Below are 24,609 nucleotides of genomic sequence, written 5' to 3'. Positions count from 1 at the left end.
AGAGCGCTGATGGAGGCGCGGGTGGAGGCGCGGGTGGAGGCGCTGGTCGTGGTTAATTGTTTCTGCTATTGAGAATCTGATCATCCTGAGGTAAATTGGACAAAATTGGAATCTAATCTAATCTGATTATTGATTAATTTTATTGGATAAAATGATCTTGGTTATAAAGTTTTACCATTGAATTTGATTAATTGGTTTGATTTCTCATGTTAAAGGTGATTTTTTTATATTTAATTTTAGGTATGTTTGCTCTCTTTTGAGATGTGTCAGAGTACGATTGGCCAAATTTTGTAGTTATCTCAGTTAATTACAATAATGAAACTGTATGAAACTGTTTGTGTTAGTTGTTAGTTGTTGAAATCTGAACAAACAATATGCACGCCATTCAATTTTAAAATTAAAGATTTCATGGTTATGGTACGTGTGGTTAGTTCAGATTGCGTGTTGTTAGTTCAGATTAATTTTAAAATGGATGAAACTGTTGGTGTTAGTTGTTGAAATCTTTAATGTAGTTTATTACGTACAATTGGGAGAATGTGACTGAAAAGTATATATTTCCAATGATACAGAGATTTAGGCAATTTAACATTAACTTTGTTAACTTTTGAAAATGTTAGTATCATCTGTTTGATGCTTCTATTGATTTTTTTTTACATTATTAAAACGGGCGCTATACATACGTCGTGTTTGAGAGATGTATAGTAATCGATTATTTGAACTTTTGGGAGAACAGATAATGCATCGCGTACAATCTCGTGCTCTTATGTTTTAAGCAAAACCATCTGTCTTCTTATGCTTCTGCTCAATTGAATTATGGTTTACTGATTCAAGTTTTGATGAACACATTAGTTCCAATTTTTCCAATATTCAATATTTCCAATAATGTTTCCAACCATTTGTTTCAATTTTTCCAATATTCAATATTCTTTTTTAAAAATCAATAACAAACTCGAAAATTAAAAACCACATGATGTACGAAGTATATTGCAGAGTGAATAATGTAGAATAATAAGAAAAAGTGAACTGAAATAGGAAAGACTTTCAAGACTATAATCTATGAATGTTACATGGATGGTGGAAGAGAATTCATGTTCACAATGATCGAATACTTGAGTGCATGGGGTTATATGCTAATTATAATTTCAATTTTATTGATGCTTTATTTGTTCATCTGATTTTGCTGTTTTCTTTGACTATTGGGTGTTATTGGATCAAATGCGACTGTATGTTGTTATGGTGGGTTTTGTTGATTTAGTTAGAATGAAATTTGATGATTTTCTTTTCGTTCTATGTAATTAAAAGCATGATCTAAAATCTGTAATAGTTAATTGAAATCAGTAAACGTATGTTTAATTTTTTTTCCCTTTTGTTTAATTTTTTTTCCCTTTTGCTATTTATAAGTTATAGGTAGATGTAATAATCAATTTCTAATTTTATAGAACACATGTTTAACCGATTTACCTGATAATTAAGAAGGATATTTTAAAATCAAATAACAACTTATTCAATAAAAAGCATCAAAAGTGATCTGTAATTATTAATTAAAATCAATAAAAAGAATGCATATTAATATTATTTTAAGAGATTGGTGGGCCACATACCTTATGCCGTTGTTTATAGTATGCCTTGATGAACTTAACACCCAACTTAAAATTGAACTTAAATCCGAAATTATAACCTGCAAAACAATAATTTATTTCAGATTTTTGATTTACATAATTGAACAAAAAAAATGCAAACCCATATGGCAAGAGTACTACAAAATTTAACAAAAGAAATGCAAAAAATCTCAGATTTGACTTGGGAAAGCAAAGATCTGAAAGATGAGGAGTTTAGTTTTCCTTCCAGATTTTAAAGATTAAGAATTTACCTCGTTATGAACTTCAAACCACAATTAAATTCTGCATTAAAACAAATATAAGTCAATTATATTTAAAATCATAATTCTAATAACAGAAATTTATGTTATCACATACCTTCGCTGTTGAAATCTGCAAATTAAAATTAAAAAAATTATGAGATTATTTAACCAAATGCATAAATTGAAATAAAAAATCATTTAAAAGCAATAATATTACCTACCTTATATGTTTAAATCTGCAAAACAAATAAATGCAACAATATTAGAAAAGAACATTAGTTTTATGCATAAATTCACAAATTTTATTACGATTTTATTTTTTATATAGTATTGTATACATAAAAATTATATTGTTATGCGTACAATATTCACTGTATTTGTATGCATACACATATTTGAATATGTCCATACAATTAAATTAGAAATTCACGAATTTTGTTAAAAGAAAAATTGTTTAATTTCTGTTTCTTTATGGTTATGTATTAAAATTTATGAATTATTATTATAAAAAAATCTTTAGTTTCTGTTTGTATTTTTTTTTTGCAAGGATTCATACGAAAATTGTACTTACATGTGGGCGACTTCAAGAAGGAAGAACAGTGATGCGGCAGTAGATTTCTGGAAATTTTCTGCCTCTTTTGGTTTACAATGGAGATTTTTTTAATGTTTTTGGTTTCTGCAGTTAATTTGAAACTTTTTATTCGTTTAGCTGTATTGTTCTTTTTTTGTCTTGTAATAATTTTCGTTTCATTTGGAAACTGTAATAATTGTAATATTTTATTTTCCTTTTTTTCATTTCTTTCCTGATTTAATCCATCAATCAACACCAATTTTGGTAACTGAGTTAACACTACTACAAAAATGGGCAAAGAGACCCTTAATAAAAGACCCGTTGATCAACATAACGGGTCTCTTTAGCATAAGAAATCTAATATTATAGATAACGGGTCTCTTATGAGTCAAAGGGCCCACTTAAAATTAGTGGGGAAAAAAACAGAGACCCCTTATTTAATTTAACGGGTCTCTAATATATAAAAGGAGCAATTTTTTTATACAGAAAATAAAATAAGAGAAACAAGAGACCCTTTATTCACCTAAACGGGTCTCTTATATATCACTGGACCCACCACTCTCTCGTAGAAAAAAAAAGCAAAAGCAAAATAAAGAAATACCCGTCATCTAACATAACGGGTCTCTATTTCCTTCACTTGTCTTGGCACCTAAAAAAACTTTGCGAAACCAATATTCGCCCTCTATCAGTCTATCCCTCTTTCTTCTTTCGGTTTTCTCTCGACATAGAAGCTAGGGCAAGGCAACCATTGACGAACTCATTACCACCGGCGAATCGCACTACCACACAGAGACCCGCGCTACGATTGTCGTCTTCACTATCACCGTCGACCTCACCGTCGATCATCTCTAGCGTACTACAAATTTAGGTTTTTGTTCTCATCACTCTCTTTTTCTCTTTAGTTCTTGTTTCGAATTTATGAATTTCTTGTGGTTTCTTTTGATTTTCGATTTCAATTTGTAATTTCTGCTACAAGTTAGGTTTTTTTTTACTGAAATTTTCAACTTCAATTTCAACCACGAAGTTGGACTTCCCCCCAGAATTTCTAAAATTTCAATTGTTGCGATTTGTGTTTAAATGTTCATGTAATTGCAATTTTGGGGTTAGATTTTCCAATTTCATGGGGAAAGTATGATTTTTTTAAGGGAAAATAATTACTAAAGAGGGCACCTTCAGAAATCAAGCTTTTCTTCTATGTATATTCTCTGATGCAGGTTAGAGTGTGATAACAATATAACATTATGCTATGCGATCTTTGCATATTGGAGTTTGTTAACTTGGGAGTTTACATCTTGTTTTTTATCTTTTATTCTGGTCACTGGAATAGGATTCATGGAATGTATGGGGTTTAACTTTGCATCTTTTGACTATGAAGAAATGAACGATGTCCTTATTTTCATAAGATCAGAGTCCTGCTCAAAAATTAGTGGTACTTTCCTTCACAGTCGGCCAGTATATTACTGGAAATTTCGGAAGGTACTGAAGGTGGATACCGAAGTTAAACGGATGAGGTTGAAGAGTTCGTTGCGGATCTTAAGGCTTTGTTGAAGGAATCTGAGGATAAGGTGAAGCAAATGGATGAGAAAATGGATGAATTGGTGAAGAAATTGACAGAATCTGATAAATTGATCGGAGTTTTGATGGAGAAAGTTACAAAGAGAGAAGCTGTTATTCCAGCAGCTATGTTGAGGAGAAGCAAAGTAATAACAAATTCAAAGGATTGAAGACTCAATTACTTGTTATTTGGAGCTATTTTTGCTAGTGTTCTGGTCGTCGTCATCGTCCCTGCTTGCTACATTAGGCAGAAGTAGAAACAACTACAAAATGTAGTGTGTTTAACAGAGATAATTTTGTTTGGTTGAGAGTTTGATGGTTATTATGGGCTAGTAATAATCTAGTTATTTGTTAAATTTTGATGTTAGTTGCCGTTGTTTGTTCTCTGGCGTTTTTTGCTGTTATAGCAAGCAGATTTGGAAATATCTCCCTGGTTTGTTTCTGGTCTTGAGATTATTGAGTTTTTTATCTCACTTTTGTTCTATGATAAATGATTATTATTGTTGGGGCCTTGATTTGGAATAGTTTCCTGTTGAATTTTTCAAGCTTGATGTTAAAAGTTTATTTCATTTATCTCATTTGGTATCGGAAATACCATGTTTGAGTTGGTGAATTATCTAATTTTGTTTCTATTTTGTCCTCGATCTTATCGTTGCCTCATTGTACCATTAATGTTGAATTTTCATGAAAATATTAGGGTCCTAAAGATTCATCGAAATGCATTCGTGTGAGGCCTAGTTCGTCAGGGAATCAAACTAAGGGCAGAACTTTCAAGAAGCGGGAAGTTCGGGATGAAAAGCCATTTGATAAGAGGGGCGCTCACTGGCCAGAGCATCTTGGAAAGTTCCTTAGGTAAGATCATTTGTCTGTCAGACTATGTCTTCCATAGTATTGATGCGAAGACTGGTTACCATTTTATATCTGTAATGGGGACATAATGAATAAGGTGCATATTGCTAATTAAAGAGAGGAGAGATAGGGTATATTTGGTTGTAATTTGCAAATTGTTCCTGCCAAACTCTTGTACAAGACTTGAATTGGATAGATAAAAACATCGGTATCTGTTCTACATTACAAACATGAGTTCCTTTTACATTTCTTTTCATTGTCTCTCTCTTCTTTGTTTGGCTACTGTTGTTTCTTTCTAGTTTTGATTTGTTTTCATGTGGTTACTCAAAGTTCCATATTGGGGCTCAGTTAGATTCAATTTGTTGTGACTTGGATTTGAGCTTATAACAACAAAATATTGGTGGTAATTTTTTCTAGAAAAGTTGTTATTGAAGATGATTGTGACAACTTATTGCCAAATCAGCGGCGTAATCCATTATTTTTTTAGTGCTTCATGTATTTCAATTGTTTTGGGGTCTTGGGGATGGATCGAAGAGGGCTGGAGTTCATAATTCTCGTTGAATGTTGTTAAGCCTTTTGCCTAATTTGAGGTAACTAGGTGTCATTTTGAAAGCTGGTTGGAATATAGATGTATAATTTAATTATATAATATGAAAAGAGTTTGAGTTATATAGGTGTATGAAATGTTGGAATAAAGATAAAAAGATTATGTTATCTTTTATCTCTTATATTGTACATCCATTTCGGACTAAGATTCATTTCCTTTGGTGGTGCAGCAAGTAAATTACAGTAATGCTAGAAAATGAGAAAAAGAAGGTTGGTTTCAGCAATTTAGAGGATCTTTGCAGATAGCTCCTAGGAGAAAGTGGCTGATGTAAGTGGACTTTATTGCTTCAAGATTTTATTATTCATTGATCATTTTTAGATTTCTAACTTTGAGTTTAAACAATTTCTACATTCTACCTCAGAAATGTAATTTACTGTTAAGTTTATTGGGGATTCGATATTCAGTTTATTATTTGGAGTTCTTTCATTTTCCATTCTTCCTTTGCTTGCTCCCTTTATTTGATGATTCAAGTTAGTTGTCAGAGATATCACTTCTCTAATAACTTAAGAATTTAACCTTTTTTGGTTTTTCTATCAATAATTTTATATTAGGGGATAAGATTTCTGAAACTAGCTGGATTTTGACTGTTGCTTGCAGTTACATGGAAACCCGAACTGCTAAATTCAATCTTGCGGAAGTTCTTGAGGCTGTCATGAGTCAGGTAACACCCTTTAGCCAGGAAAGCCAAGTGCAGCTCATGCGCAATTTGCTGGCCTGCTGGTTTGTCCTCTATGTATCTGATGGAGACAATTTGAGGCTACAACAAGTCCTTTCATATTTTTTGGCAGTTGCTATCCGTTTTACCCCTGCATGTTCATATGTGTTGTGTTCTATTTTTCTTTATGTACTAATTCCTCTACATTTGTCTAACATACAGATTTAGGGATCAGAAGCATAGCTTGTGGTTGTCCCGGCCTTGGAATGATTAGCATATCAATGAAGATGCAAGGTTTAAATGAGGCTATATTGATTATATATATTTCTTGTACTTGTACAATTTTCAGATATATATGTAAATTTTTTGGATATATGTTCATGATAGATCATGAACGATTTTGTAGAAGAGTTTTTAGTTGAATATATAATAGTTGGTGCTTTATTAAAGTTGATTTTTTAATGTAAGTTTAATAGCAGGTACTGAATTAACGTTTTTTTTAAAAAAAAAAAATACATGAAAAGAGACCCGTTATTCGTAAAAAGGGCTCTCTAGGCATAATACTAAAAAGTTCAAAGAGACCCCATATCTTACATATGGGGTCCGAGGTTATTAGAAAAGAAATTAATAAAAAAATCAAAGAGACCCCATATCTTACATATGGGGTATGAGGTTATTAAAAAATAAATAAAAAAAAAAAATCAAAGAGACCCCATATCTTACATATGGGGTCAGAATATTTTTAATAAACAGACCCCAAATCTTACATATGGGGTCTCTTTCCCTTCTAAAATATTTTCCTAAAGGCCTACGTAAGAGACCCCTTTTCTTACATGATGGGTCTCCAACTTTTAACAAACAGACCCCATTTCTAAGAGGGGGTCTCTTTTAAAAAGAGACCCCCCCATCTAGAGACCCCCTCAGAGGAGGTCTCTTATGCCTTTTTGGACGGGTCTCTTTGCCCATTTTTGTAGTAGTGTAAAGAGGATTTTATTATGTGGTAATGGGCACATATTCTTGGTTTTTGGCGTTACATTCTTTCAGTCAATTGAGGTCTGTAGGGCAAATAAACTTTAGAACTTGGGGGGGGGGGTATTTTTGTCTTTTAATTGGGGGACACGAAAAGTTAAATTACCTAAAAGACCTCAGCTGTTCCTTTATAGAATAGAGATAAATGTTCAATTTTAATTATTAGGCCAAGACTTTATTAGTATGACTAATTATATTATAGATATACCACAAATTAATTATCTTTGTAACATAAATGTATGACTACGTTGACTAGCAGCTAGGGAACTTGGCTCGGACTGTAATGGATTATGACTAGGGGTGTCAATTCTCAAACCGACCCAGTGAATGTGATGGGTTTGTCCGACCGTTTAGAATCCTAACCATTTAGAACCCGCGAGCTAAGATCCGAAATCCGATCCGGCCCGATTATATACTATGCTCAAATGAAACTTGTAATTGATGTAGATTTAAGGCGTAAAGAACTTTCAGGAACAAATGTAGTATTAAACAATGTTTTATACTATATATTCAATAACTTATATTATTGATCTTAAATTCTTATTACTTTTAAAAGTTAGTTATCCTTTTCGTCTCCTAATTAAGTCATCGATATTATAATTATATAATTTGGAACCAAATGGACCCGACCCGGCTAAATCCGTTTCAATCCGACCCGTGTTAGTCTGTTACCCGATAAATCCGATCCGATATGAGTCCGACCCGATATGAATCCGAACCCATTATAGTCCGGCTAAACCCGTTAACAATCCGTCATGTTCCAATCCGATCCGATCTGACCCAACCCGACTACAACCCGACCTGTTTACAATCCGATCTGATATGAACCCGTGCATAAAAAATCAGACTCGACCCGACCCGTTAAGTTTTCAATCCGATCCGACCTGTTAGCCAAATTAATCTGTTCCTATCCGATCCGTTTCAACCCGAATCCGATGAGTCCGATCCAAACCCGATCCGTTGAACCGATTTGACACCCCTAATTATTACATACTTCTCCCTCCATCTAACCATCTCTATTTTTACTCTGTTTGACTTTTCACTGTCACTAGCTAAGACGCGACTTAAAATTTAATATCTCTAATTCTACATGTGTAAAAATATAAAATGTTGACATTCTAATAATATACATTGGACCGTATTTACAAGACCCACATGTAAAAAATGATAAAATGTTGACATTTTTTTTTCTTACACTCACCTACCTACCTATTTTATCCATTTTCTTACCCACTTTCTCACATTTGTTTTAATCTTTGTGCAAATAATAATTATAAAGATAATTGTGAAACAGAGGTAGTTCACTATAACTATGCCTTTTTCTAAGTTTCATTTTTTTTCTTGCCCTCAGTATGAAATTTATGGCTCTGCCGTTGATTAAAAAAATAAAAAAGAAATCCAACTTTCTTGCTGTTAATAAATTTTTATTTTTTTTTAAAAAAAAAAAGCTCGAAAGATTACTAGTCAGTACTCCGGCCATAAAGTGGATACCAATAGTTTATTTCTTCAAATGGCAATATTCCAACCAATATTTAGTGGATAGAAATGGTTTGTTAGGGCCTCGGGGGATAAGATTCTTTTTTGGTGTGAATTATAGGATAAGACTAGTATAGCATCCGTGCGATGCACGGTTTATAAGTTTTAACATTAATTTTACACGATTTAAACTACATTTAATTTAGTGAGTAATAGTGGACATCTTAATATTAATAAATATTCTCTCTGTCCCACATTAGTTTTCACACTTCTTATTTTCATTTGTTTCACATTAGTTTTTTACACTTCTATTTTAGGAAAGACCGCACAATTATTTTAATACACCTTTCTTTCCACTGCCAAAAAGTTAATTTGGGTCGAATACTCTCTCACATTTAATTAAAAAAATGCTCCATTATCTTCTATCGCATATACTTTTCAATAAAATAATACCCACTATCTCATTTTACATCTATTTTTCCAATAGAATAATATTTGAAAACCAAACAACAATTTATCTTCTAAAATTATGTGTCTGATAAATGTTAAAACTAATTTTGGACGGAGGGAGTACGATTAATGGCCTCCAAATTAAATACGGACTTTCGAAATAACCCATCGCCTCAATCCTCTTACCATAAAACCCCTAATATTTTCTCTTTGTCTAGCGGGTGCCATCTACATTTTGGCTGGTGATGGTAAGCCCTAACTTCTTGTTTTTTTTTTTATGGAAAATTGACTTTTTCCACCTAAAAAGATTGACAAATTGTTTTTTACCAACTAAAAATATTATTTTTTACCACCTAAAAATAAATATAAAAATTGTTTTACAACCTCTTAACTGCAAGATGAACGAAAAAGTTATGTGAGAGCGTGAGACTCCTTTTTGACGCATATCAAACATAAAATCATACCTTAAATCAAATTGATTTTCGTTTGCAAATTAAGAAAGGAATCATGTCTCTATCAATTTGAGAAATACTACCAAATTCTGTGAATGAATGGGAAGCCATGAAAAATAGTAGCTTATATTATTATATACATGAAAATCATGGAAGAAGAGAAGGAAATCAGAATTATCGAGCCCGCATAACGTTTTTGTCCATCTTTCCGATTAAGAGGTGGTAAAAAATAATTTTTATTTTAGTTTTAGGTGGTAAAATACATTATCTAGTTTTTTAGGTGGAAAAGTATAAACTGAGATCACTACTCACTAAAAACTTCTTTTTTCCAATCTCAATATTCTTTTAAACGGAGATTTTTTCACCAAATACCCTTTAGGTTTTCAAATATTCACCAAATACCCTCGTATTTTCAATTAATTCACCATATACGTTATACCACTGAGATTTTAAAAATTCTTAGTGTGCCAATGACGTTAAATATCCGTTAGATTCTCTCGGTTTAATCTTCTTTTCTCTCCACCTTCGTCCTCTATTTTTTCCGAGTTACACTATCACGTCTCTATTAAATAATTTTAAAGAAATGATAATTTATTATTTTTAAAAAATTGTTTGTTAAAAGAAATAATTTTAAAAAAAAATACTTTTGTCTAGTACTTCCTCATTCCATGAAGTTCTCACTTTTCCATTACGTGCATTTTTCAATGTACTACTTTCAGTATTAATACACTAAATTACGTATTAGTAAAAATTATAAAAATTAATATTTGAAAAATTGTAAAAAATAAGATCCTACGAGCTAATGTTTTTACAAATATTTAAACTACCAATTATGCTCTAAATTTTAACACTTTATAGAACCGAGGAAGTATAAGACCCGTGCGCGCGATGCACTTTTTAAATTTTAGACTAATATTTTTAATAGGGTCTAAATAAGGCTACATTGGTTTGTAATACTATACTATATTAGTTTGTAAGACTATAATACACTTCGGATATAGAATAGAAATATATAGGGATTAGGGAATGACATATTTTAGTTTATTGCAAGATTATATTAAGATCATTTGGACAGTTGGACTGGATAAAACTCTTGGATGTACTATATAGAAAACGCGACTTAAAATTTAATATCTCTAATTCTACATGTGTAAAAATATAAAATGTTGACATTCTAATAATATACATTGGACCGTATTTACAAGACCCACATGTAACAATGATAAAATGTTGACATTTTTTTTTCTTATACTCACCCACCTACCTATTTTATCCATTTTCTTACCCAATTTCTCACATTTTTTAATCTTTGTGCAAATAATAATTATAAAGATAATTGTGAAACAGAGGTAGTTCACTATAACTATGCCTTTTTTTAAGTTTCATTTTTTTCTTGCCCTCAGTATGAAATTTATGGCTCTGCCATTAATTAAAAAAATAAAAAAGAAATCCAACTTTCTTGCTGTTAATAAAATTATTATTATTTTTTTTAAAAAAAAAGCTCGAAAGATTACTAGTCAGTACTCCGGCCATAAAGTGGATACCAATAGTTTATTTCTGAGTAAACAGGTCTGGAGGTCCTTAAACTTTGCCAAAAGGAGCAGTTAAGTCCCTCAAGTTTCAAAAGGAGCAGTTTAGTCCCTGCTTTTGGATGGAATCAGCTATTTTGGTTAACACCGTTTCCTTTTCTGTTAAATTCAATTAAATAATAATAAAACTACTTTAAAAAAAAGGAAAATTAATTTACACATGTATAAATGAAATAAAACAACTGATTTTGATTATTTTTTAGCCTTTTCAACTTACTTAGCTTTTTCACATGGCTTTTTCACATTTAACGTTCGGCAACTTTTGTGTAAGACCGCCTTACCGGAAAGACCACTTTGGTTGCTTAACTAATTGGTTCAATTTCTTAACTAAGTGGTTACATTGCTTAACTAATTAATTCATTTGCTTAACTAATTAATTCTTTTGCTTAACTAATTGGTTTCAATGCTTAACTAATTAGTTCAAGTGCTCAACTAATTGGTTCCATTGCTTAACTTATATGATACCAAAGTGGTCTTTTGTGTAAGACCGTTTTATAGAAAAGTTTGTATTTAACGTTTCACTCCTTCAGCTTCCCTTTTTAGGTTCTACCAACTTTCATAAGTGTTAGATCGATTATCTTAATTTACTGCAAAATTATTTATTCATAACCCTCCTACCAACTTAGTTTATTTGTTTACACCTGTCACTTAATTTACTGCAAAATTATAAGTTGATCCACAATTATACTTCATTATTATATTAAAGTCATAATTAATCTTTTATTAGTCAAACTGGCATAATGTTTATCAATATTTCATCTATTATTGGATTTAATTGTTATACTACGTATTTATGGATTACGAATGCTGGATACTGTTAGAATATATGGCACATATATTATGTAAATATAAATTATTGTAAATAATAGAAATAGTCAACCTACTAGAATTAGTTAGCGAGATTAGCGAGATTGCTTTGCATATTTCACGCAAGTTATTTACGTATATAATGTAGCTACCAACAATGAATTAATTTACGTATTACGTATATAATGGAGTAGTAGGTTGACTATTTCTATTATTTACAATAATTTATATTTACATAATATATGTGCCATATATTCTAACAGATACATCATTTACAGTATCTCTTCACCAGCGCAAATAGGCCGGCATTTCCTTTGGTTTAGTACAATAAACAACTTTTTTAATAGAAAACTACAGTTTAGCTTCCAAAACAGTGTCGATTATTATCGTTATTGGTTAAAACATAAATAAGGTCTCACTGATTAGACCCCTAATTCTTACACTGGGTTTTATTAGGAATTAATTTACGAGTTAGTTTTACGCTTTTACTCCGTATTCTTGCCATAGAATTCCTAGCAATGGATGCCCAGGCAGATTCGGACCCGAAATCTCCAAAGAGCAGTCATCCTCTGTTAGTTGCTCCTCAACAATCCTCAATACCCTCAAACGAACCGAGTCAATTATTAGCTTATCAAAACCACCTTTATTCTCTCACCTCCAATGTCGCCGATACAGGACACCCACCCAAAACACTAGAAATCAATTCCTCGTTCATTTTTGTTTTGGATACGTTCAGTAGCTTCAATGAATTCCAATTAATTATTCCCTCATTGGCAAATTTACAGCAACAAGTAAAAAATTCCACCAAATGATCAATCTATTTGTTTGGGGGATTAGATCTCTGTTTTTTTCTTTCTCGTAATTAATCAAAATCAAATATTTTAGCATCCCTTTTAATATATTTTGTTAATTTTTATTGTAGATGTATATAAAGAACCCACCATTTTCAATCCCAAAACCATGTAACCATCTTTCAAATTTCAAGCTAAAACATGGGTTAAATTGCTCTGTTATGATGAAATGTGTAGGGTGAAAAAGCAAATGAAAAGGCTAAGGAAGTTGAAAAAGCTAAGTCAAAATCAAAAGAAGCTATTTTAAATTAATCATTTATACACATGTAAATTGAATTCCCTTTATTTAAAATCAGTTTTATTATTTAATTGAACTTAACGGAAAATATAACGGTGTTAATAAAAATAGCTTATTCCATCAACTTTGAGGGACTAAACTGCTCCTTTTAAAACTTGAGGGATTAAACTGCTCCTTTTGGCAAAGTTTAGGGAGCTCCATACCTGTTTACTCGTTTATTTCTTCAAATGGCAATATTCCAACCAATATTGAGTGGATACAAATGGTTTGTTAGGGCCTAGGGGGATAAGATTCTTTTTTTCTTCAAATGGCAATATTCCAACCAATATTGAGTGGATACTAATGGTTTGTTAGGGCCCAGGGGGATAAGATTCTTTTTTTGTGTGAATTATAGGATAAGATTCTGGATAAACAAGATTATATGCGCAGGAGTTGAAGAGCATTCATTTTGATAGCAATTGAAAATACTTGTCGTGTTTTCTCTCTTTTTATTTTTTATTTTTTTATTTTTATTTTTTTATAATTAGGGCAGGGGTTATTTTTACGCTCCTTTCTGTTAACCCAAATTCTTATATGAGACTGTCCTCACCATCAACTGATGGTGAGACCAGTTCACACTTACGAATTTAGGTATGTTAATTCTATAGTTTAGACATGTTACTTTTTTTTTATATAATTTTAGTACTTTTTTAGTTTAGGTATGTTACTTATAAAGTTTATACATGCATGTTACTTTTTTTATACGGAGTAGTTTTAGGGGAGATACCTTCTTAGTTTAGGTATGTTACTTCTATAGTTTAGACATGTTACTTTTTTTTTTTAATAATTTTAGATGAAGTACTTTTTTTAGTTTAGGTATGTTATTTCTATAGTTTATACAAGTTACTTTTTTTATACGGAGTAGTTTTAGGGGAGATACCTTCTTAGTTTAAGTATGTTACTTCTATAGTTTAGACATGTTACTTTTTTTTTATAATAATTTTAGAGGAGGTATTTTTTTTAGTTTAGGTATGTTACGTCTAAAGTTTAGACATGTTACTTTTTTTTATATAATTTTAGATGAGGTACTTTTTTAGCTTAGGTATGTTACTTCTATAGTTTAGACATGTTACTTTTTTTTCATACGGAATAGTTTTAGGGGAGGTACATTTTTAGTTTAGGTATGTTACTTCTATAGTTTAGACATGTTACTTTTTTTTTTTATATAATTTTAGAAGAGGTACTTTTTTAGTTTAGGTATGTTACTTCTATAGTTTAGATCTGTTACTTTTTTTTTTTAAGTTTTAGGGGAGGTATGCTATTGGTTTCGCGCTCGTCACACCATCAAGTTGATGGTGTGACTGGTCTCACAGGAGACGCGCTGTTCTATTAAACCAAAGGGAATAATATTAATTGACGATTGTATAGTTTAACAACTTATCACAACTTGGTTACATAATTTGTTTACATAGAAAACTCATAAAATAACTAAATAGACTCTAACATACATTCCAAACCTTATTAATCTAGTTTCCTAAACATACTATAATCCTAGTTATATCGTAATTCTAGCATTGTCTACGTACTTTTTCAGAGGACGTCTTTTAAGGGAGAATTTGACTAAGAAATCTTAGGAACTGACTATTATTAATGGGTCAATGTGGGGAGCTACCAATGAATTTTATGGAAATTCTTAAACCATTATGTGGATTTCGAATAGGAAAATTCAGAGACTAATCAATTGGGACATATGCACGTAAGGACTTTTATGAAATACCAAGAGAATTTGACTCTAAAATGGTTAAGAACAAAAGATGGATACAGGGACATGGTATTTATTACGTCGCGCATGAGTTAACCTTAAAAGATAATTCTTTCAGAGTTTCAGTATAGTTATTACTCCATCCGTCCTTTAATACTCGACTTGTTTTGACTTTTTGCACTATTCACATAATTCACTTTGACCCTATTTTATTTATAGTATGGAAACAAATGTTATTACATAATATATTGTTGGCTTCATCTTAATATGTATTTTCAAAATATTAGTATTTTTATAAGTTTTTATAATATATAGTTAAAGAAATCGGTGGTTAAAGTTGTGCATTGGCAAGCGTGCCCGGTCAAAATAGGTCGAGTATTAAGGGACAGGGGGGAGTAATTCTTTCTTATATGTTCCCTTTCTTGAAGGGTTCAGAGTTTGAAAATGGAATTTTTGCTGCTTTCAATTCAACCATTCCTTATGTGGCTTATCTGTTCAGCTGGGGAGATCAATATGCTCGTATCAACTACAGTGACAATGGCCATTACAGTGGGTACTGTAGAATTGTGTAATTCTCCCTTAGGAGGCTATGCTTTGATTATCAACATATATATAGTTTACAAAGTCAACTAGGGTTTACATGTTTCTATATTTACAATGCTATTTCTGTAACAATAATATATCCATATTATTGTGTCTAACACACTCCCTCAGTCGGAGCGGGAGGAGGACAGACGCTTAGACTGGAGCGAAAATCGACGAACAAAGGAGAAGGTAGACCTTTAGTGAAGATGTCCGCGTATTGAAACGATGACGGGACATGGAGAACCAGAATATGACCAAGAGCTACCTTTTCCCGAACAAAATGAATATCCATCTCCACATGCTTAGTGCATTGATGATGTACCAGATTATGGGACATATACACCGCACTAATATTATCACAATAAACAACTGTGGCGCGCCTAAGAGGACAATGGAGTTCCAACAGTAAGTTCCGAATCCAAGCCGTTTTGGCCACGACATTAGCCACGCCCCTGTACTCGACCTCTGCACTGGACCGAGATAAAGTAGCTTGTCGTTTAGACGACCAAGAAATCAGATTATCACCAAGGAAAACACAATATCCAGACGTAGAACGCGAGTATCCGGACAACCGCCCCAATCCGCATCAGAATACGATACCAGGCCAGTAGGAGAGACCGAAGAGAAGTGTATGCCATAATCAATAGTTCCTTTGACATATCGAAGAATTCGTTTCAGAGCATGGAAGTGTGATTCACGAGGGTCATGCATGAATAGACAAACCTGCTGAACGGCATATGATATATCTGGTCTAGTGAAAGTAAGATACTAGAGGCCCCTGCTAGCTGACGATAGAAGGAAGGGTCAGCGATCGGCTTGCCACTCGTGGCACTAAGCTTGGACTTAGTGTCAACAGGTGTGGCGGCGGACTTACAAGAGAACATATCAGCCCAGGCTAACACTTCCTGTGCATACTTTCGCTGGCAAAGAAACATTTTGTCCTTGGTACGAGTGAAAGATATACCAAGAAAATAGGAAAGAGGACCAAGATCCTTCATTGCGAACTCGGAACTGAGCTGGGCAATGATACGAGTCCGAAGTGCAGCAGCGGAAGAAACAAGTATAATATCATCAACATACAGCAGTAAGTAGGCAGTATCCGTACCACGACGAAATATGAACAAGGAGGTGTCACTCTTACTGTTAACAAATCCCAGAGACAGGAGAAACGTGCCAAACCGTTGGTACTACGCCCTAGGACCCTGATTTAGACCATAGATAGACCTGCGAATTAGACAAACATGCTTAGGCTTGTCTAGATGAACAAACCCGGGAGGTTGATGCATATAAACCGTTTCATGTAAGTTACCATGAAGGAAAGCATTCTTCACATCCAATGGATGAATGGACCATTTCTTAGAGAAAGCCAGATTGAGAACCGTACGGATGGTAGTGGGTTTCACAACCGGGCTAAAAATATCACCACAATCAACTCCAACCTCTTGACCCTTACCATTTGCCACCAGATGTGCCTTATATCGCTCAAAGTCCCCATTAGATTTTTCTTTGTGTGTAAAAACCCACAAACAACAAATCACATTTGCATTCACAGGACGTGGAACCAAATCCCACGTTTGAGTGTCAATCATGGCATTATACTCATCAGACATAGAATTATACCAGTTAGGGTCCTTAAGAGCAAGAACGGGTGACTTTGGAATAGGAGAGATATTAGGCATAGACGAAGAAATTAAGGCCAAACTTGCATATTTGGAGTTAGGCTTAAAAATCCCGTCTTTAGCACGAGTGCGCATGGAGTGAAAAGAGTGTGGTAGAGGAGATTGAGCAACAGACCTGGGCTCAGGAGAGGAAGAACGTGTTTGAGCCGTGGAAGGAGAGGCTACAACAGTAGGTTGGGTAGGTCAGCCATGGGTCGTGGCTGATTGAACAATCCCACGGTCCATGGGTGACCCAATCTGCCCAGCCCTACCGTGTGGAGCAATAGGGGGAGAGGTGGGGTTTGGCCCACGTGAGAGAGAGGCAGAAATACGGTCCTGAGGGGAGAGGATGGAACTGGTCTGCGGTAGTTGGGCCGGCCCAGGGGAAGGAAGATGAGGCTCAATGGGTGGATCCTCAACTTGGGACTTGCGGTGTGGGCCGGGATAGGACACTAATGAGAGGTGGACTTACACTATCCAACTTAGAATCAACGAAAGAGTAATCAGTGACATTGGGTTTGTAATTGTGAGAATTAGGAAAAACGTTTTCATCAAAATTAACATGTCGAGAGATTATCACTTTCTTAGTAGCTAAGTCAAGGCATCGATACCCGCGGTGAGAGGAAGGGTACCCAAGAAATATGCAAGGGGCGGACCGAGGACTCAACTTATTTTGTGCATTAGCCGAGAGATTAGGGTAACATAGGCAACCAAAAGTACGGAGATGATCATATGAGGGAGCCTTGTTAAAGAGCATATGCATCAAAGTGAGATTACCAAGAAGGGGGGTAGGCCGAATATTCAACAAATACGTGGCCATATTTAGAGATTCGACCCAATAGGTAGAGGGAAGAGATGTATAAAACATAAGAGATCTACTGATATTATTAATGGTTCGTATCATACGCTCGACCTTTCCATTTTGGGGGGAGGTATGGGGGCAAGAAAATCGCCAAATCATGCCATGGTTTTGTGAAAATGACATGAAACTCGAATTATCGAATTCGGGACCATTATCACATTGCAAGGCCTTAATAGAAATCCCAAATTGAGTCCGAACATAGGTATAAAACCGCACAAACACATTAAACACGTCCGATTTAGATTTGAGGGGAAAAACCCACAAAAAATGAGAATAATCATCCAAAAAATAGCAAATAATACCGAAAACCGATATGACTATCGATAGGGTATGTAAACAAATCGGTGTGCATAATATCAAACGGAGCAAATGTCTTAGTAAGAGAATTGGAAAAAGGAAGACGACCATGTTTGCCTAATTGGCAGCCATGACAAACAGTGAGGCTAGACCCCTTATTACAACGAATAAAATTATGATTTCTAAGAAAACTAAGAACTTGATCTCCTGGGTGTCCCAAACGATTGTGCCAAACATCAGAAGAGAGAGCAACAAATGGCGAAGGAGGAGAGGGTGATGTGGATGATAGAGGATAGAGATTCCCAACACTATTGCACCTCGTCAATATTTTCCCCGTCCATAGGTCCTTCACAGAAAAACCAAAAGGGTCAAACTCAACAGAAACACAGTTATCGGTAGTGAATTGACGTACGGAAATAAGATTTTTAATTATATTAGGAGCATAAAGAATATTTTTGAGGGTAAGTGAAGGGAATGGGCTGGATAAGATAGTCGTCCCGGAACCTCTAACTGGTATTTTCGTGCCATCACCAACCATAATATGAGAATTCAAATTACGCCAATTGACAATAGAAGAGGAAATACTTGATCCGTTCATGAGATGTGATGTAGCACCCGTATTCATGTACCAATTCGAATCCCGTGGTTGCATCGACATTGCATTAAAGAAAGCCGGAAGATCCGTGGGCTGAAAAGAGCCCCCTGGGACCAGAAACGCCCCATTGGGCTGCTGGACCTGTTGTGTTCTCGGACCAGGGCCCAATATCCCTTGCTGATTAGGAACAGTGGACCTCCATGGCTGTGAGGGATATGGGCAAGGAGGGGATGCAAACTGTTGGGCCCAGCCCAAGGATTAAAGAAAAATGGAACTTGGCCTTGCTGTTGTTATTGTTGACTACGGGCCTGTCCACCCGCGTTCGAACCTGAAGCAGACCCATTTCCACCCTTCTTCTTCCCCTTGTAATTTTTACTACCCCATGACTTTCCTCCGCCACCACGGTGGCCACCTCCACTCCCTGGTGGTTGAGACCCAGCAGTCCCGTGAGCAGTACCCGCAGCCAGCAATACGGTGGATGGTGCCTCGTCATCTTTTTCCGAGAGATAACCGAGCCTATCCAAATCCAATGTGGAACACGCCTCTTCGAACGACGGTAGAGGATTGGTCTGTCGAATAATGGTTGCAATGGTACGATACTCCGCATCGACCTTCCCGACCAATTGAAGAACCAAGCGTTCCTCCGAAATCGGGTGATCTAGAGCGGCAAGTTGATCAGCCACCGTCTTTAGGGCTTGACAGTATTCATCAAGAGATGAAAAGTTCGACATCCGAATGTTACCGAATTGGTTTTCCAGCAAAACCACTCGCGTGCCACGATTATCCTGGAATATTTTACGAAGCTTGTTCCAAATGTCCATGGCAGAGGCAGTTTCGTCCAAGACGTACCTTAAGGAGAAGGTCTTTCGAAATCGTTCCATAAATCCATTGGAGAACAATCGCATCTAAACGCTCCCATAAGTCATCATCCACGTCCTTCGGTTTCTTGACTCGAGGGTCGATGTGGTCCAAGACCATGTAAACCTTATCCGTATTACGAAATAAGGTTGCCCAAGGTGTATACTACACATTATCCACATCGAGAACAAGAGTAATCAAAGCCTTTACGTTGGTGGAACTAAGTGCCGGATGATAGGCGTGGAGCACGGTGGTGGAAGGAGGAGGGAGAACATCCTCATCACCGGCCATTGGAAGAAAAAAGAAGAAGAGAAAGGGAAGGAAGAACACAAGAGCAGCGGAAAAGTATTTGCCTAGGTTTAGGGTTAGGCTGATACCATGTAGAATTGTGTAATTCTCCCTTAGGAGGCTGGGCATTGATTATCAACATATATATAGTTTACAAAGTCAACTAGGGTTTACATGTTTCTATATTTACAATGCTATTTAAGTACCAATAATATATCCATATTATTTTGTCTAACATGTACCATAACTCAAGGTTTTCCTTGTTTGAAAGGCACTATTTTTGAAAAGGGAATTGATGCTTGTTTTGCTTCACACATTCCAAATCAGGTATACTTATTCAAACATGATTCCTATGCATTTATCTATACACTCTGTAGACACCTACTTTTGTCCCCATTCCCGAAAGGGAAGGTTCGATGATGAGAACATAAATCTCCATTTGGCAACGCATCTCCTATAAAATAACGAATCTCGATCACCCTTTTCATTTCAGCCAAAACTGCTATTTATAGAAACCTGCTAAAAATGGTAAATGTCGTAAGAAGTAGTTGTTAAAAGTGGCAAGACATAAAAGATAGAAATCTGTCAGAATTAGGTGTTGCACTCGAACATAAAGTCCTAAAAGAGATAGAATTGGCAAAGGAATTCTATTCCTGTTATAATTCGAAAATAAGAGTTACGTATTAATTAAATTCCTAACGAACCCAGAGTTCATAACGGGCCCAGACGCATTCCGTCATAAGTTGATACGCACTAAGAAACTCGGATAAGTCTCAAAAGCTCCGTGATTAAGAGTCCAAATCTGACAAAAGGCTCGGCTCAGACCCTATTTTCAACGCCTGGGTCTGGGCGCCGAAATCTTCGGCGCCCTGCCCTGGGCGCTGAAAATACCTGGGACGTGTTGTCTCCGAATTCTCTTTGGGTTCGGATTCTAAAGATCTATCTTTCCACCAACTCTTTCCCTATAAATACAGCCTCATAATCGTCGAAAAAAGGACACACAATTCATAATCTGAGTATTGACTCCAACCCTAAGCCTAAGCCTCACGCTGCGAAATTGATCCCGCGTTCTGTCGCAATCGACCCAAGAGTCGAACAAAACGTATCCTGTCCCTTGTAGATGAAGAATTAAGCCTAAATACTGGAACACTGCTCAGAATCCCGAGATTCGTTAGATAAAAGGAGAAATAGCAAAGCCAAGTGGTTAGTTTTCTGAGAACCGTGACGCACCTCTCAAGGGTGCGTCGTAATGTGTCCCTTCGCATGATTTAATCGCTTTCATCACCCTTTTATAAAATTGTTAAACTATTAATTTGATTGATCTATCACGCCTAATAAAGATAATACCTTGGACAATTGAACAATCATGCTAGGTACCTTAAATCAATTTAAACAAGATAATCACGATCGATTTAGTATTATGTGTTGCATATTGCTAAAATCAATTCAGAATAGTTTAATAGTTAACGCATGTCCCTTCAATTATTTGTGCTGAGCTAGTAAGGATAACCTGCCTCTGGAGTTATCGATGAGCACTCCTCTCAGTAGTTACAGTCCTCCAAACTCTCAATCTCTGCCCTGCGGGTGTACGTTGAGCGATCCCCACACCAGGAATCACAAGGGAGCCTATGGCCATCGTGGTCGAACATAATTGCACTCCCTTTATGTCACGATAACCGGGTTTTGTCAGTTTTTCTCATTGTCGTTAAAAACTGAATGGCGACTCCTATATTACTAGTCGATTGGGTGTAAAATCACAGGAAATCTAACTACACCTGATCTGACGACGTCACGCCCACGAGGGACGAGGTCATGCGTTAGCCTCGTGCTTTTTCGACCCTCTCTCAGTGGCGACTCTGCTGGGGAACGTTAATGAAATACTCGTGCTCGTAGGTAATCAAAGTAGCCGAAGGGTGAAACGATCCTACTGCGCGTTTATTTCCTTATCAAGTTGGGACGACCTGAAAATCAGCATATTAATGTGAACGGACAGAACCGCATAACGAATCTCGGCTCCCTTGGCATGTTTCATCTCGGGAGTTGGGACTAAGGATACCCATCGCCTACCGGGGGGTGCATACTCTTCGAATGTTGTCCACTCGGCACTTGTCGCTAGTAGTACACCTGTCTCAAACCCAATCGCTCGCCCACTAAGGTCCCTCTCATTGGTGCATGCCCCCTTGGCTTACATCGTGATTGGCCTCTTGGGACGAAATTCGTCTGTTGAATGCACTACCTCGACCGGGGCATGTGTTGGATCTACGATAGAAGCGGTACCAAGCCAGGCGCAAATATCACCCATAGAAGCCTATCATAAACTACGTGACATATTATTTCTGCTTCATGTTGTAATGTTAGTTATGTGTAGCGAATTAGATGATTATATTGTGATTGTGTGTGACAAATAACGCTAGAAAACCAACGACCCTAAAAATTGCCCAAACATTTATAAAACACCGATTGGCCAAAGAGTTATACCAAGATACGTGTTCCGCAACCCCGGGCTATCGCCACAAAGATAAGCGAAGCCTAGGATGGCCTGTGACGGATCCCACAACGCTGCACAACGCGTAAAGGACGTTATTAGGCAAGCACGCAAAATTAAGTCGCATGTACAAAAATAATACGCGAACAGAATACGAGTACCAGTCAGGGGCGCATTTTCAGCGCCCCTGGCTGGGCGCCAAACATTTTCACGCCCTGCTCTGGGCGCAGAAGTTGCTGCTTGGCCTTTTGGCCAGGCCACCGCAGCCTCGCTGTCCGCGCACAAAATATACGTAGCAATAAAAAATTCGTAACAAATTTGCTACGAGGACGTATGAAAAAGCACTCGATTCTAAGAACGACTTATAAAATAAACGAATCTTTATGTCGTCATTAGGCCTCCTATGACGGCGATGTTCAGCACCAAAACCGAGCAAGCTAATTAAAATAACTTTGAACGTCACACGGGCAAGTGTTCCAAAAATCTAAAGAATGACCAAAAGAAAACCCAAAATATACCAACAGGAGTGAGAATAGAAAACCGATAGGAAGAGTCAAAAGTCTAGACTAAGTAATGCTTAACTTTGGGCCTAAAATTTAGCTTGTCTTATGCATAGGGCTGGTTCTGCCACTTGGCGTCGATCTGAAAATCAAAGGTTAGTACGTCTCGAAGATACATCACCAACACAAGGTTTAGCAACTCCAAGCTCCATCCGTCACTCCCCCTTTCAAGGATCTCCGATTCCCCAACCTCGATTCGCACCCTCAAACGTGTCCATGGAAGAGCTGCGGGACCAAATGGCCCAAATGACCCTACTTATGAATCAACTGAAAATGGAAAACGAATCCTTAGCGGCTGCGCAAGCCAAACATGACCTCGATAACGAGAAGAAGATCGAAAAAATGGTTCTGCAGCAAACCATGGGGAGCAAGTATTTCTCCCTCGATCCTGAACCTTTTTCCGGCAAACTACCGGAAAAGTTTAGTTCATCCGACTTACCGAAGTTCAAAGCCACGGACAATCCCCGTGATCATCTCTTGAGCTTTGTGAATGCCATGAACTTGAAAGGTGTGGACAAGTCCATGTATCTGCCTGCCTTTCCTTTGTCCTTGGAACCTGTGCCACTCAAATGGTACTACCACCAGGACCCTAAGCTCTTCCCCAGTTGGGAGGACTTTGTCAATGTCTTCATCAAGCAATACTCGTCGAACATGGATTTTCAAGTCACCATGCGCGCGCTGGAAGTCCTCTTCCAAAAGAAAAATGAAGGTTTGACAACCTACTTTGCTAGATGGAGGGACCAAGCGGCCCAACTAATCAATAGGCCTCCCGAAACTGAATTGGTCCAAAAATTCATTGACAACCTAGACCCAGCTTATAAACAACATCTTAGATACCTGGGCCTTGGTACCTTCAAGAGGGTTTACGATGTAGGAATAAAGATCGAGGATGACCTCACAAAAACAGTACAAAGCAAGCCTGCATACAAAAGTAATACCTACAACAGGGGCCACACGCCTCAAGCCCAAGAGGTCCACGCCGTAGAAGAAACCCCAACCCGAAGGAGCCCCGGGAGGTGGACCCGAGACCGAAAGTTTGCCCCACTCGGGTCGACTCTAGTACAAGCCTTCCAAAGACTAACCAAACAAGGAAAACTAAAACCCATAGGCCCCACACCCGACCCTCCATTCAAAAATAAATACTGGGTCGAGGGCGCCCGCTGCGAGTTCCATCAAGGAAATGGGCATGATACTGAAAACTGCTGGAATCTTAAAAAACAGATCCAGAATATGATAGAGGATGAAATAATACTCCTCCCTAACGTTGGCAAACCCAACAACAACAAGATCCCACTCGGCTCTTGTCATATCTCTCTCGATCAACCAGAAAATATGAACTTTGACCCTACGGTGTATATTACGCCCCAAGGTGCACCACTCGCCATGGTCCCTATGGATCAAATCGAGAGAGAAGTGTGCGGTGTGTGGGATGATGATGCTGAAGATATCTACCTGTCCCAAGTATCGGGCCAGGACCTCTTTACTGAAACTTGGCCCGGACACTCTCCCATTGACACCACCCCTCAAAAGCCTGAAGTTGACAATCTCACTCGGTCCGGAAGGGGATACCAACAGGATATTCGCCCACCTCCCGTGGACGACATCCCAGTCAGACAGACTCCCAAAAACATGCGACACACCACCATCGCAGAAGTCATCGAAAATCCTCTCTTGAAGCAACTAAAAAGAAC

The 24,609-nt window shown here is 36.5% G+C and overlaps 1 protein-coding gene across 1 annotated transcript; it reads left to right on the top strand.

The window, feature by feature from the left end:
• Window positions 1-15,140: 15,140 nt before the first annotated feature.
• Window positions 15,141-24,162, top strand: LOC130463233 (albumin-2-like). Its single transcript, XM_056832305.1, has 3 exons — window positions 15,141-15,283; window positions 20,077-20,246; window positions 24,140-24,162. The coding sequence occupies exons 1-3, from the start codon at window positions 15,141-15,143 to the stop codon at window positions 24,160-24,162; spliced, it is 336 nt and encodes a 111-aa protein (XP_056688283.1).
• Window positions 24,163-24,609: the final 447 nt, after the last annotated feature.

Source organism: Spinacia oleracea, chromosome 6 (assembly GCF_020520425.1).
Source record: "Spinacia oleracea cultivar Varoflay chromosome 6, BTI_SOV_V1, whole genome shotgun sequence".
Classification (NCBI taxonomy): Eukaryota; Viridiplantae; Streptophyta; class Magnoliopsida; order Caryophyllales; family Amaranthaceae; genus Spinacia; species Spinacia oleracea.
Note: the sequence above shows the minus strand (reverse complement) of the source record. Positions and strands in the feature narration are given on the sequence as shown.

Coding starts and splice junctions, on each gene's coding strand:
- LOC130463233 (XM_056832305.1), top strand. CDS start 15,141: ATGTTCCCTTTCTTGAAGGGTTCAGAGTTTGAAAATGGAATTTTTGCT. Junction 15,284..20,076: donor GACAATGGCCATTACAGTGG/GTACTGTAGAAT, acceptor ATGCTATTTAAG/TACCAATAATATATCCATAT. Junction 20,247..24,139: donor TGCATTTATCTATACACTCT/GTAGACACCTAC, acceptor CTTAAAAAACAG/ATCCAGAATATGATAGAGGA.